Source organism: Leptinotarsa decemlineata, unplaced genomic scaffold (assembly GCF_025532065.1).
Source record: "Leptinotarsa decemlineata unplaced genomic scaffold, Ldec_3_MD MMD2_P_RNA_scaffold_9, whole genome shotgun sequence".
In the NCBI taxonomy this organism is placed as follows: Eukaryota; Metazoa; Arthropoda; class Insecta; order Coleoptera; family Chrysomelidae; genus Leptinotarsa; species Leptinotarsa decemlineata.
The window spans coordinates 11,652,967-11,666,207 of record NW_027412536.1 but is presented as its reverse complement, the minus strand read 5'-3'; the positions used below and the strand labels follow the sequence as shown (position 1 = coordinate 11,666,207).

The 13,241-nt window shown below is 34.3% G+C and overlaps 1 protein-coding gene across 2 annotated transcripts; it reads left to right on the top strand.

Annotated features, from left to right (window-relative positions):
* Positions 1-9,496: 9,496 nt before the first annotated feature.
* LOC111507979 (BPTF-associated chromatin complex component 1) lies at positions 9,497-11,010 on the top strand. 2 transcript variants are annotated; one of them, XM_023163378.2, is made up of 4 exons: positions 9,497-9,785; positions 9,836-9,927; positions 9,991-10,089; positions 10,167-11,010. In XM_023163378.2, the coding sequence occupies exons 1-4, from the start codon at positions 9,768-9,770 to the stop codon at positions 10,390-10,392; spliced, it is 435 nt and encodes a 144-aa protein (XP_023019146.1). In that variant the 5' UTR covers positions 9,497-9,767; the 3' UTR covers positions 10,393-11,010. The 2 variants fall into 2 exon arrangements, with proteins under 2 accessions (XP_023019146.1, XP_023019145.1); XM_023163377.2 differs by having other exon boundaries at positions 9,499-9,785; positions 10,155-11,010.
* The last annotated feature ends 2,231 nt before the right edge of the window (positions 11,011-13,241 follow it).

Genomic DNA, 13,241 nt, shown 5'->3' with positions numbered 1-13,241 from the left:
GTGCCCTTCTGACATGTTGCACCATATTTGTTTTTTCGTTGTCGATGAATTCTGCAATTTTTCTTCTTTCAGTTGACATGATGTACGTAACGATCCGAAGTTTTTTCAATGATTCTCTTTGCAATTCTTCCTATGCTGTTTCACATTAGGCGCTCGATATTATATTTTTCATTGTCTACACATTAAATCATTTGAAATGAGTAGCCACACCGACCTGTTGCGACTAGTATAGCAGAAATAGGTTATGAGGTCCTTTTGGCTTCGTAAAATGATTAACCATGTTTTTTGACATCTAAACGAATCCATTGATGTCAAAATTATCGGAATCGGACGACCGGAAGTAAAAACCGGAAGTGACCTGTTTTTGACGGATTCGAAACCTTCTCACCCTAAGGAATCCAAAAATACCATATGTTTCAGTATACGATGATTATTTCATTTTTTTTGTCAACAAATTATGTGTTTTGAATCAAACTTTTGCAATTACATTACACTCGTAGTTGTTCATAACCCAACAACTTTTAATTTCAAATATGTTCAATGATTTTCTTCAAATGTGCCATTCTTTCTATGCTATTTCACATTAGATGCTCGATATTATACTTTTCATAATCTACAAATGACATCATTTGAAATGAGTACCCACATCGGTCTGTTGCTGCTAGTATAATGAAAATAGGTTATAAGGTCCTTTTGGCTTCGACAAATGATTAATTATGTTTCATGACATCTAAACGAATCCATTGATGTTGAAATCATCGAAATCGGAGGACCGGAAGTGAAAACCGGAAGTGGTCGTTTTTTGATGGTTTCGAATCCTTCTCACCCTAAGGAATCCAAATATATCATATGTTTCAGTATCCAATAATTTTTTTCATTTTCTTTGTCAATAAATTCTGCGTTTTGAATCAAGCTTCTGCAATTGGAATAAACTTATAGTTGTTCATAACCCAACATTTTTTAATTACAAGTTTGTTGAATTTGCAATTCTTCCTATGTTATTTCACATTCGGCCTTGGATATTATATTCATTACGCCATATTTGTTTTTTCTCTGTCGACGAATTCTCCATTTCTTATCCTTTCATTTGACATGCCGTATGCGACGATCTGATCATTATTAGTAAATATACAACTCAGTGCCCTTCTGACAGTTGCGCTATTATTCTTTGTAATAACCCATTCATTATCACACACGCCACCACCTATCACGCTGAATACGTCACTTTCAAGCTTTTAATGTTTTATCACTATTATTATTATTATTCGACCCTCATTCTCCAGTTCAATTTCATCTAGCACAATCAATCGAGCGATATTTGATTTCTCCATTCTGATTGGCTGACCGACACTACTCTGTAACAGAAGTTAGGTTGGGTGTTCCACAAGGTTCCGTTCAAGAGTCTGAAAATTCGCAAAATAATCATTTCCTAATGATGCTAACTTGGTTAGCGAAACGCGTTAAATGATAAATGACTGTCATATTGAAACACGAAAAACCGTTACGACAATAACGATGAAACGGTAACGAATGAACGCACGGAAAACGGTCGAAAACGCACGAAAAACGATCGAAAACGCACGAAAAACGATCGTAAACGCACGAAAAACGATCGTGAACGCACGAAAAACGATCGAAAACGCACGGAAAACCACGTATTTTGAAATGTCATTGTCGAATACTTCGCTCCCCCATTGCCCTCACGTTGAGTCCACAAAGCTTAACCTCTCGACACTTTTGGATCTCCTCTTTCTCCTGATGATGCTATCTTGGTTAACAAAGATACGAGACTTCCGACATGTTGGAATGCTAGACTTCTGTTGAACCGACATGTTTTTTCTTAAATATATTTTGACGTACCCTGTACACTTCGACGTTATGTTTGTTTTCAATGATGTATTTTGAGACACCCCGTATACAATGACGGATGGCAGATTGTCATATTTTTTCTTAAATCTGATTCATTATTATAAAATATATCATTTTCGCGCTTCCAATTTTCGTCGAGTAGTTCACGATTAATTCCAAAACCGGCAACGCTACATTGCCCCATAAACAATGATTTATTGTACAACTGGCAACGTCGAACCTGCCATGCTGGCATGTATTGACATTTGACAGATGCAGTCTTATGAGTCTAGTGTTTACAGTGTCCTTCTTCAACCAATAGATAGTTCAGCTAGTGACTCATAGATGAATCTGTGTGTTCTATAACTTAATTTTCAAACCGGCAACGCTACATTACTCCATAAACATTGATTTATTGTACAACTGGCAACACCTGCTTGCACTAGCCACCGGTAAAACCTCAATCTCCATCTCTCTTTGCATCGATTACGTCACACGCGCCTCTCGCTCTTACACACACATACACATCTTTACATGAAATATTAATTATTTCCCAAATCTAAGTATATTTTCCTATCTTCAATATGATAATGACGATTACATTCTACGGAAATCAAAAATAAAAATGCTGTCAAGTATAATGAATGAGTCAATTTCGGTCCCGACGAAACTAACGCTATAAATACCCAACATTCGCAGTTAACTTCAATATCTTACGATGGTGTAGAGGCTAAGGACAATGTCTACGGCGCGGACGACCCAGGTTCGAATCTCATAACTATAAACTTTTTTTATTTAAAATCACGTGACTGAAGGGGGCCGAGGGAGCTGATAGGTTAGGTGGAGTACCAAGGGGCCGATAGGTTAGGTGGAGTACCAAGGGGGCCGAGGGGCGGAGTTCCACACTTAAATCGCTACTATACTCGTTCCATCCTGCGTCGATTTCGATGACGCTGATAGGTTACCCCCACTCCCATTGCGCCAGAACATACGTTGTTACACTACTCTTCAAATTACGCCCTTGGCGCCATTTTGTCACAAAATGGACACCCAATTTGTTACGCTTCTCGAACACTTGACCCACCTGAAATTAATTACTCAACTATCGAAAAAGAACTTCTTTCGATTGTATGGAGCTGCAAATATTTCAGACCATACCTTTTCGGCAGAAAGTTTACAATTTATTCAGACCACAAACCCCTTCAGTGGCTTTTCTCACTAAAGGAACCTAATTCAAGACTTGTGCGATGGCGTTTGAAATTAGAGGAATTCGACTATGTTGTAAAATATAAGAAAGGAAAATGCAACCAAGCAGCGGATGCTCTTTCCAGAAATCCTCATACAAATGACTTCAATGCTATCGAAACACTTTCAGTTCAAAATAATCCTGGAGACATAAACGAACTTATCGACATCTATTTGAATAACGATAATATTCCAGTCTTAGACAACGACGTTCTCAATGAAGTCCTGGAACCGCAAGAACCGAAAAAACAAATTAACATATTATCTGATATTCAAATTGTTCCCCCAAAATCAAATGAAATCGAAAAAACATCAGATTCACAAACCGTTCACACTTCTCTCGAAGACCCTGTCTTTCAAATTCCCATTTCAGAAAGACCAGTTAATACATATAAAAATCAAATAATTGTAGCTATTGGTGACATAGAAAAACTCAAATGTAGAATAGAAAAGGTATTCGAGAATTTGCGATCTTATATTACCATACCCTCTAAAAATCTGAGCGAGAATATTGTTAAACTTATTGAAGAATATATCGATCCAAAACAAACATTTGCCTTCCATTTTAAAAACCCAGCAGTCTCACAAGTGTTCAATACAACAATCCAAAATTTACTCAAGAATTCTTCATTCAAAATTGTTCATTGTCCAACATTCTTAGAGGATGTAGAAACATCGAAAGAACAGAAAGAGAAACTTAAATGCTATCACGTTAAGAAAACATGCCATAGAGGTATAAATGAAATGAGGACATCCCTCAGTTCACGATTTTATTGGCCAAAAATGGCAGAAGACATACAAAATTATATTAATAATTGCGAAACATGTCAGAAAAACAAATACGATCGGAATCCTCCTGTAATTAAATTCAACCTAACACCTACAACTTCTAAGCCATTTGAGCATGTTCACATAGATACATTCAAAATTTCAAACGAAACTTTTTCAACAATTATCGACACATTTTCACGATATGGTCAGGCATATCCATTAAAATCCTTAACCGGAGTTTTAGTAGTCGAAAATCTACTCAATTTTATTACCCATCACGGTTTACCACTCAAAATAACCGCTGATTCAGGCACCGAATTCAAAAATAAAGATCTAGAAAACTTTTGTAAAATTTATAACATTGAGTTGCATTACACAACTTCAAAAAACAGTAATTCTAATTCACCAGTTGAAAGATTTCATTCAACACTGATTGAGCATTATCGATGCTTAAAGGAAGAAGGAAAATCGTTCACACCTGAACAGCTGATGAAAAGAGCTGTCCTTGGCTATAATAATTCAATACATAGTGTTACCAAATTTACACCTTTCGAAGTGATTAAAGGTCATATTAATAACACAGACCCATTTGATTTAAATGATCGTATAATTGTTTCCGATTACGTTCAAAAACACAAAGAAAATGTCAAAAAACTGTATCAATCTATTCAAAATTCCAACCAAATTACTAAAGAAAAAGTCATTGAAAACAGAAATACCCAACGAAATGAACCCCCAGAGTTTGCAAATCAACAAGTTGCGTATATTAGAACAAAGGCGCGAAATAAAGATCGACCGAAATTTAAGAAAACTGAAATTATTGAAGAGACCGATATAAAACTTAAAACAAATAAAGGCACCTACCATAAAACAATAGCCAGAAAACCAAAAATTTCAAAAAAACTTTTGTTACAGGGAGTAAAAGAACATGAAGATACACGTGTTGATACCGCTATACCTTCAACTTCACGTGCTCCCAGTCCAAAGTGACGATATTCAAATAACCCCTATAACCAACCCCATCCTTCCCATACAGCTGGGAAATGCAAGAATTATATACAGCAAACATACATTTTTATATTACATAGAACTTAGCTCTATAATAAAACAATTAAACAAACTAGACGACTACTTCCAAATAATCAAAAATAATTTTGATAAGGGAACAATTAATAACCCAATTTCCTATCATGGATTAGCATACAGCCTGCTAGTCAGAACCGAGTATCTTATTGAAATGACAAAAAAGAAATTAGAAAACCTCCAACCCCATATCCGTATTAAAAGAGGTATGATAAATGTTATTGGAAAAATCGAAAATTGGTTATTCGGTACTCTTGATGCTGATGATGGTAAACGATACGACGAAAGTATCGCTATATTAGAACGTAACCAAGAAAATATGATTAATGAGGTAAACATGCAAATCTCTCTCTCCAAAAAATTAATCAATCACTATAATAAAACTATCCAAATTTTGAATTCAAATCAAGAAAAATTAGAAAACAGTCTAAAAACATTTCAAGTTGCAGTTCAAAAAACCATTGGCGACCTGACGAATTACATTAGTTTTCAAGGAATTGTCTCACAAATAACCCTTGACTGTCAAAATATGATTACTTTTATCGATAATCTAGAAGATGCTATCACATTTGCAAAGTTAAATACCTTACACAATTCAATAATACCTAGTTCTGAACTGAAATAAATAATAAATTATTTAAGCAACATCTATTCTGATTCAAAAATCCCGAAATTTGAAAGTATGTTGACATATTATCAATTTTTCGGTGCACAAGTAACTTTTTCGAATGACAGAATAATTTTCGCAATACACGTTCCTATTGTCGGAAACGAAGTTCTTACATTTTTCCACCTTTATCCTATCATCCAAAATCACAGTATTTTTATCCCAAAATACCCATATTTGGCACGAGCAAACCACAATATCCAGTTCGAAGACAGTCCATGCCCAGTATTAGAGAAAACGTATTATTGTCCAGAAGATTACTTTTCCGAAGACCAATGCACATCCCACCTGATCGAAGGCAAAGTTGCCGATAATTGTCAGCCTCTTCCAATCAATGTGGCAGAGTCGATTATCGAACAAATCACTCGAAAAGAAAGCCTGGTAATTCCCATACAGAGCGAAAGAATATTTTCCAAGTGTAAAACCGATCAATATTTGGAAATAAAAGCGCCCACCCTAGTCAAGATCCCGAAAAATTGCCAAATTGAAGTGAGAAACAAGATTTTCACCAACAACGTGAAAATAGGAACAGGCAAGCCACTGATCTTACCTAAAATTGAAATGAAAAATATCGAGAAGTCAACAATATATGAAACACAAAATTTCTCGAGAATCAATTTTGAAGAACTCTACGAAATCAACAATATAGTGGACCGATTGAAACCAATCCACAAATTTAACAACTCCGAAAATAACACTACCATTTTTGGCGTTTTTGCAGGAGTTACTATCACAATAATTGTCCTGATATTGGCAGCTTTTAAGAAAAATTGGATTAAAACCCGTATACTGGGATGTAGTTGCTTCAAAACACCCCAAAAAGAAGAAAATACCAACGACGAAGATATGGTTCCAAGCCGCCAAAATAATTCCATTATTTTTTCGGCCTAAGGAGGAAGGAGTTACGTGGTCATAGTTCCCACGACACGGCCATTCACACGGAGATTCAGCTGAGTAAGAGATATTCCAGGAATCCCTTATCTCGACATGCAGTTAGCATCCAGTTAACATTATATTAATAATCATTCTGTTTGTAGCTCTCGTAAGAGACAGTCGTCTCTAGTTTGTAAAATAAATTCTTTTTAAAAAGTTATTTTCTCGTTCCAATCATTTAATTTGTGCAACTAGCGTTACGCTAAATGCACACACACTGATTGAGGACGGCCGATTTTATACCGGTCGTCCAAATTCCAATAGTGAACCACATGTGGGAACGGGACCTTGCACACATGCCTACCGGTGATCGTCGCCGGTAAAATACCGGTGAGCAGCCGTCCACTGCCACTGTATCGCCGGCAATACCGGGAAGTAGTGGCGTACATGACTAAATACACTCTTGCATACTCACCGGTTTTTTAACGACCATTCCAGTCTCGAATGCTCGGCGAAATTGTAGTTACTATGCATTAACTTCGTTTTGGTAGTTGGTGCTAATTACGACAACAAAGCAACTGATTGTTTGACCGATGAAAATCCGGTGAGTGTGCAAGCACCCGCTACCAATAAAATATCGGCCGATTTTATACTGGCCGTCCAAAATCGGTGTGTGTGCAACTAGTGTAACGGGGACAACGGATATATATTATTGAATGCTTGCCAAGCAAAGCGAGCTGATCGAGTGCTTAGATAGATATATGTATCAAACGAACACACCTATAATATTTATGCTGCATATGCAGAAGACAAAAATGTACGGAAGCCCGGTCACGACATAGAATGCTACTGATACACTGGTACAGATATGTGACGTCACTTGTAGAACGTACAGAGATATTACGTCACTTGTGCAACGTACAGAGATATTATGTCACATTGGTATGCGTAATTTGAAATATAATGAATGGTTGGTTTTTTATTACTTTTTTCGATCCATTTATATATGTTAATAGAGTAGTAATTGAATTAGAATCAATGATTGGTAGCAATGCGGTGGTTTCGTAATAATTTATTCAAGAAATATTTCACAGAGGGTTACACACAGCCTGAAATCGTGCTTTTTTTGTTCTTTCACCATAATTTATGCATTTCTGTTAGGCAGTTACAAAGAATATTGAAAAAAATTGAATCTGAAACGAAAAAATGTTGAAGAATCAGCCATAGAGGATGTGGTTTTTGGGGTGTTAGAAGAAATTGAAGATGGTAGTGGAACCTGCCTAGGATACAACTCGTTATGGAGGAGGTTAAAACTGGTATATAGTATCCAAGTGAAAAGGAATACTGTTTTAGAAATACTAAGGATTGCTGATCCGGAAGGTGTTGAGGCAAGGTCACATAGGAGGCTAAAGCGATGTAAATAAATAGTTCCAAGACCCAGTTTTATATGGCAAATATTATAAATTGAAGCTATTTGGTTATGCAATCTACGGAGCTACAGATGGATTTTTCAGAAAAATATTGTGGCTACGAGTAGCTTCAAGTAATAACAATCTAGGATAAGAGCGTCATATTACTTAGAAACAATTAGACAATTGAAAGTTGTGCCAACATTGCTGAGAACAGACAAAGGAACAGAGAATAGCATAGTTGGATGTTTGCAGAACTATTTAAGGTATTATCACAATGATAATTTAGCAGGATTCAAGAGTCATATTGAAGGAAAGATAATTTCCAACAAACCTGAATGTTTCTGGTCACAAATGCGACGGCAGGGTATGAGTTCTTGGATAAGTTTTTTCAAAGATCTAAAACACAGTATGAATTATGATGATAGTGATCAGCTAATTGTGGAAAGTCTCAGATACTGTTTTGGTTCTATTATTTGGGGTGAACTAGGCCTTTTGGCGGAAGACTGGAACACACATACTATAAGGAAACAAAAAAAAACTTGCATGTGACAAGCCACAAATTATGTATGATATTTCATAGTAACTTGATTTATGTTTGATTTTTATGGCTTACCTTAAACTATCAAATAATCTATACTGTACCTCCAATCTTTCTCATAAATTCAAACTTCCTTCGGATAATGAAAAAAATGCTTATATTGTCATTTGAAAAAATGAGTTTGTGGTTACCTCCAGTCAAGATAAGAGAATTATAGTACTATAGTAACCTAATAATTTGAAACCTGTATTTTCCAAACTATAGAAAAATGGGGGGTGTACCCTATCTCGTTACCCGTTACTCAAATTTAATGTTACTGAACAAGGGGACCAAGTCAAATCTTCTGTCTCTCTTGTTTAGGATAGTAAATAAAAGATTTGTTTTATTAGGCAGGTTCCACTACTATCATCAATTTCTTCTAACACCCCAAAAACCACATCCTCAATAGGTAATTCTTCAACATTTTTTCGTTTCAGATTCAATTTTTTCAATATTCTTTGTAACTGCCTAACAGAAATGCATAAATTATGGTGAGAGAACAAAAAAAACACGATTTCTGGCTGAGTGTAACCCTTTGTGAAATATTTCTTGATTAAATTGTTAAGAAACTACCGCATTGCTAACCATCATTGATTCAAAATCAATTACTATTCTATCAACATATATGAATGGATAGAAAAAAGTAATAGAAAACCAGTTATTCATTATATTTCAAATTACGCATACCAATGTGACATAATATCTCTGTACGTTGCACAAGTGACGTAATATCTCTGTACTTTCCACAAGTGACGTCACATATCTGTACCAGTGTATCAGTAGCATTGTGTGTCGTGACCGGGCTTCCGTAAAAATGTGATTAGTGATTAAATGTGGTTATTTCATAGACATGATAATATGAACTGGTCACGTCACAGTAGCGTCACAGCATTATGTGATGAATAAAATCCCAAATTTTTCACAATGGATATATGCAACACGTAAAACGTCGTCTCTTCTTTTTTTAGTTGTTGGAGTCAATGTTCTCTCTTCAATGCCTAGTCCATATTATGACGTCAGTGGGCTATTTAAGGTTATGTATGTTTTTGTCGCAGAAGAATGCTAAAAGCTAAGTTGTGTTTTGTTTCTTGAGAATTTGAATTTTGAATTCATGTTATCAAGTGGATGGTAGCCTCCATTTAATATTAAAAATAAAATTAATCAGATTCTTTGACCACAATAGTTTACTTCTATACACTGACAGGAATTGGATTATATTTTGAAAATAACATTATGATTTTATGAACTCAAGAATTAACACAAAACAAATTTGAATAAATTCAAATCGAAAATGAGTTCTGCCAATAAGGTAATGTATTATCCTTTAATAAAATACCTTTTCTGATATAACTTTTTAAGGTTGGTGAGATTTTTACTGCTGCAGGCCAAGCATTTAACCGATTAGGTGATCTCACAATGCAACTTCATCCTAATGCTGAATCTCCTACGGGGTAAGTTTAGGAATTTAATCTATATTTACTGTAAATCCATGTAAAATCTGAAAATTTTCCCAGTAAATGGACTGATGAAGAAATTGAGATGCTACGGCAGGTAGTCAAACAGTTTTCAGATGGTCTAAACCAAATAAGTGATCATATCAAAAGGAGAACAGTGTAAGTTCTTGGTCCCAATTTCTTCAGATGCTCAATTTGCTTAACAGAAACTTTATTAATATCAGATCACAAATTAGAACAGCGCTGAAGAAAAAAGCTTTTGAAGATGCTGGTCTACCCGTTAGACAAGTAAATCAAGTATCGCAACAAGTTCCACCTCAGAATGTGCAACAGCAACCCATGATCAAATCGGAGGTAACACTGAATATGCTTAATGCTGCAGAATCAGAAGTAGACGTTGAAGGCTTGCATGAGGATGTAAAACTCGAATTTGATGGGGGTAATGAAGAAGTTTCGACATGAGTTATTTGAAAAATTGAACATTTTGCTACAGTTATAAGTCGGAAACTAGCAAACAATATAAAGACTCAAGTATCAGAAAAAGTAAATAAGTTCTTTCAGTTTAAGTGTTGTGAGTTTGAAATTGTGTAACTGCAACTAAAATTTAATGACCATTATATTAAGGATTTTACCCCTTCAAGTTATGACATGAAACAAATACAATACAATTAAGTCTACATTTATTTCAATAATATTCATCTTAACAAAATGGTTAAGGCTTTCACGGCAAGGTTTTCAGTGTCATTATTTTCCGGGTTTGAAGGCAGTGAATTTTTTCAGATTCCAAAGATTCACGGCCTTTAAACATGGAAAATAGTGACACTGAATATTCATCTCTTTGCAAAATTGAAGAAAATTGAAAATATATCATTCATTGCATTGATTAAACAATATCAGAAATAGTTTCATTTCTCTTTTCAAGATTGTCAAAATAAATATAGTCATAGTTGTACGCATTTGTTTTGGATTTCATTAAGTTGGTGATAACTTATCAATGTTTTGTGAAATGGCATGTATTTTGTAAAAAAAAATGGTTGGCACAATTTATTAATATATTTTGATTATTTACATGAATATAAATGTTTTACTGTTTGCTCGTAAACTTGGGTATTCCTATAGAGGGGTATCCATTAATGTTAATGAAGAATTGTTGTCAATATGACTGGTGTTTCAAAAAACTGCAAAGAACTTGCATTTTAGTGATTATTTAAATTTTGAGTTAGTTTTTGCTTTTTTCAATTCTACAAAGAGGTAATAGAAGAAATATACTTTTTTGCTATGAGAACAAAATTATTACTAACCAGACAACACTTTATTATCCAATTATTGTCTAATATCTTTGATGAAATGGGCATCCAGATATCCTTCAGTGGACTTGGAATGGAGATCCTTCAATAGATAGCCTATGGCCATCCATAAGTTGCCCAAAAATGTATGATATTTTATGATTGTCCTGGCATATACACTTCAGATGTCCATAATATCCTTTGGACATAAATTGGACATCTCCTGGATATCGACTGGATGCCCGTATGGTGTTTGGGATAGATTGCTGAGTGATTGTTACCGTTATATCTTGAATTGGCTACCGAATTTGAATTCCCCTTATATTGTTGGTGTTTTGTTTTTTCTTGATAGTTTTGAAAATGTTAGTTACAATAAACCTTTTAAATTCAAATTAGTCCGTTTCATAACAATATTTTGTTGAGAAACTTGAATATTTTTTCTCATATTTTGACTCATATGAAACACCCGTTGGTATTACTGGCATATTTGATAATTAATGTGATTATCCAGAAAGTAAACAACAACACCACAATGTTGGTGCTAATGAATTGGAAGATGTCTGATTGATGCACTTACGGCGTGCCATTCATGCATCTTTACTTGTGAACAAATGGTAATATGGTCGGTATTCTGGGCAGAGGGTTGGTTAATAAGCCTCAATTTTCAAATAACTGTTTCTGTTGTAGCCAGAATTGATAATTTCAATTATTGTCATGCTCCTTCGAAAGTACAACCTTTTTTCTTGATATACATAATTCATATAATACTTTAATGCAAGAACTTGGGTTGTGTTGATTGTATTTGATAAAAACAATATATTTTCAAGAGAACACACTTATTAATACAACACCATAATTTTCTGATTGATTCGGGCCATTACTTGATGAAGATTCATTGTAATTTCATAAACTACACCTTACGGTTTGATTTTCACAAATTTTATTTTCAAAAATATATAACATATGTCATGACATGTTTCACTATCACAGTAGCTTTTTCATAGTCAATGACATATTGAAAGTTAATTCTATTATACACTCTAATTTTTTATACCCCAGGTAATCATAAGAGAGTTAGGTTCTCATGTACTTCTTTGATCATAATTACCTAAAGTATCTACTCATCTTTTATATACCTAAATACATCCTCAAAATATGATTACCTAGAGCATATTAGGCTTGTTCTGGTTCTCTGTACGGACTGTTCCTAACAGTCAGAAAACAGTCACCCAACTGAATACTGAACATTTTGTTGCGTTAACCTATTCAGTCCATAACTGACTCACTGATTTCGGACGATTCGAAACAGTACTAACTGAGAACCAGAACGAGCCTATTATATCACTCTATATGAATAATACAATGTTGGTTTCTAAGATAACAAGTTCAGTAATGGTGATCTATTCAAATCCAATTGGACTTTCAGAAAATTTTTGAATTTTCAAGTTTATTAACTCCCATTGCTTCCATGAAGATATGATTCTCTTCTAAGAGATGATTTGAATATTTTGAACTTGTTTTCTCATTAACATAGCTCATATAATGTTCCTGGATTCAAATATAACATTAGAAATGAAAATAGCACTAATAACTTTGAAATTTTGGGAATTGAAACAGAAATGGCATTAGGAGAGACATTGAATAATATTAATAACAAATACCAGGCGTCACATATCATAAAATCAGAATTTTTGAAAGACGCTGTTTTTACAAATGAATCAAATCTTCTGAAATCTATATGTAGTAAAATAAAATGATGTCATACTAACCAGAGCAGATACTGGGCAACACAAGTGAAAGATTTTTTTGAAAATTTCATCTTTGATGAACTTCCAAACTCAAAATTGTACTCACTAATAAAACTGCAACGAGTTATCCGATTAGATCAGTAGTTTTCACTGCACCATCAGTGCAATTATTAGAAAGTTTAATCAGTATTATTATGAACCATAGTAAATTTCAACCTAAATACATTCTAAGAAACTTATGTGACTTGATATATAAAATAAAGAACATAAATCTACC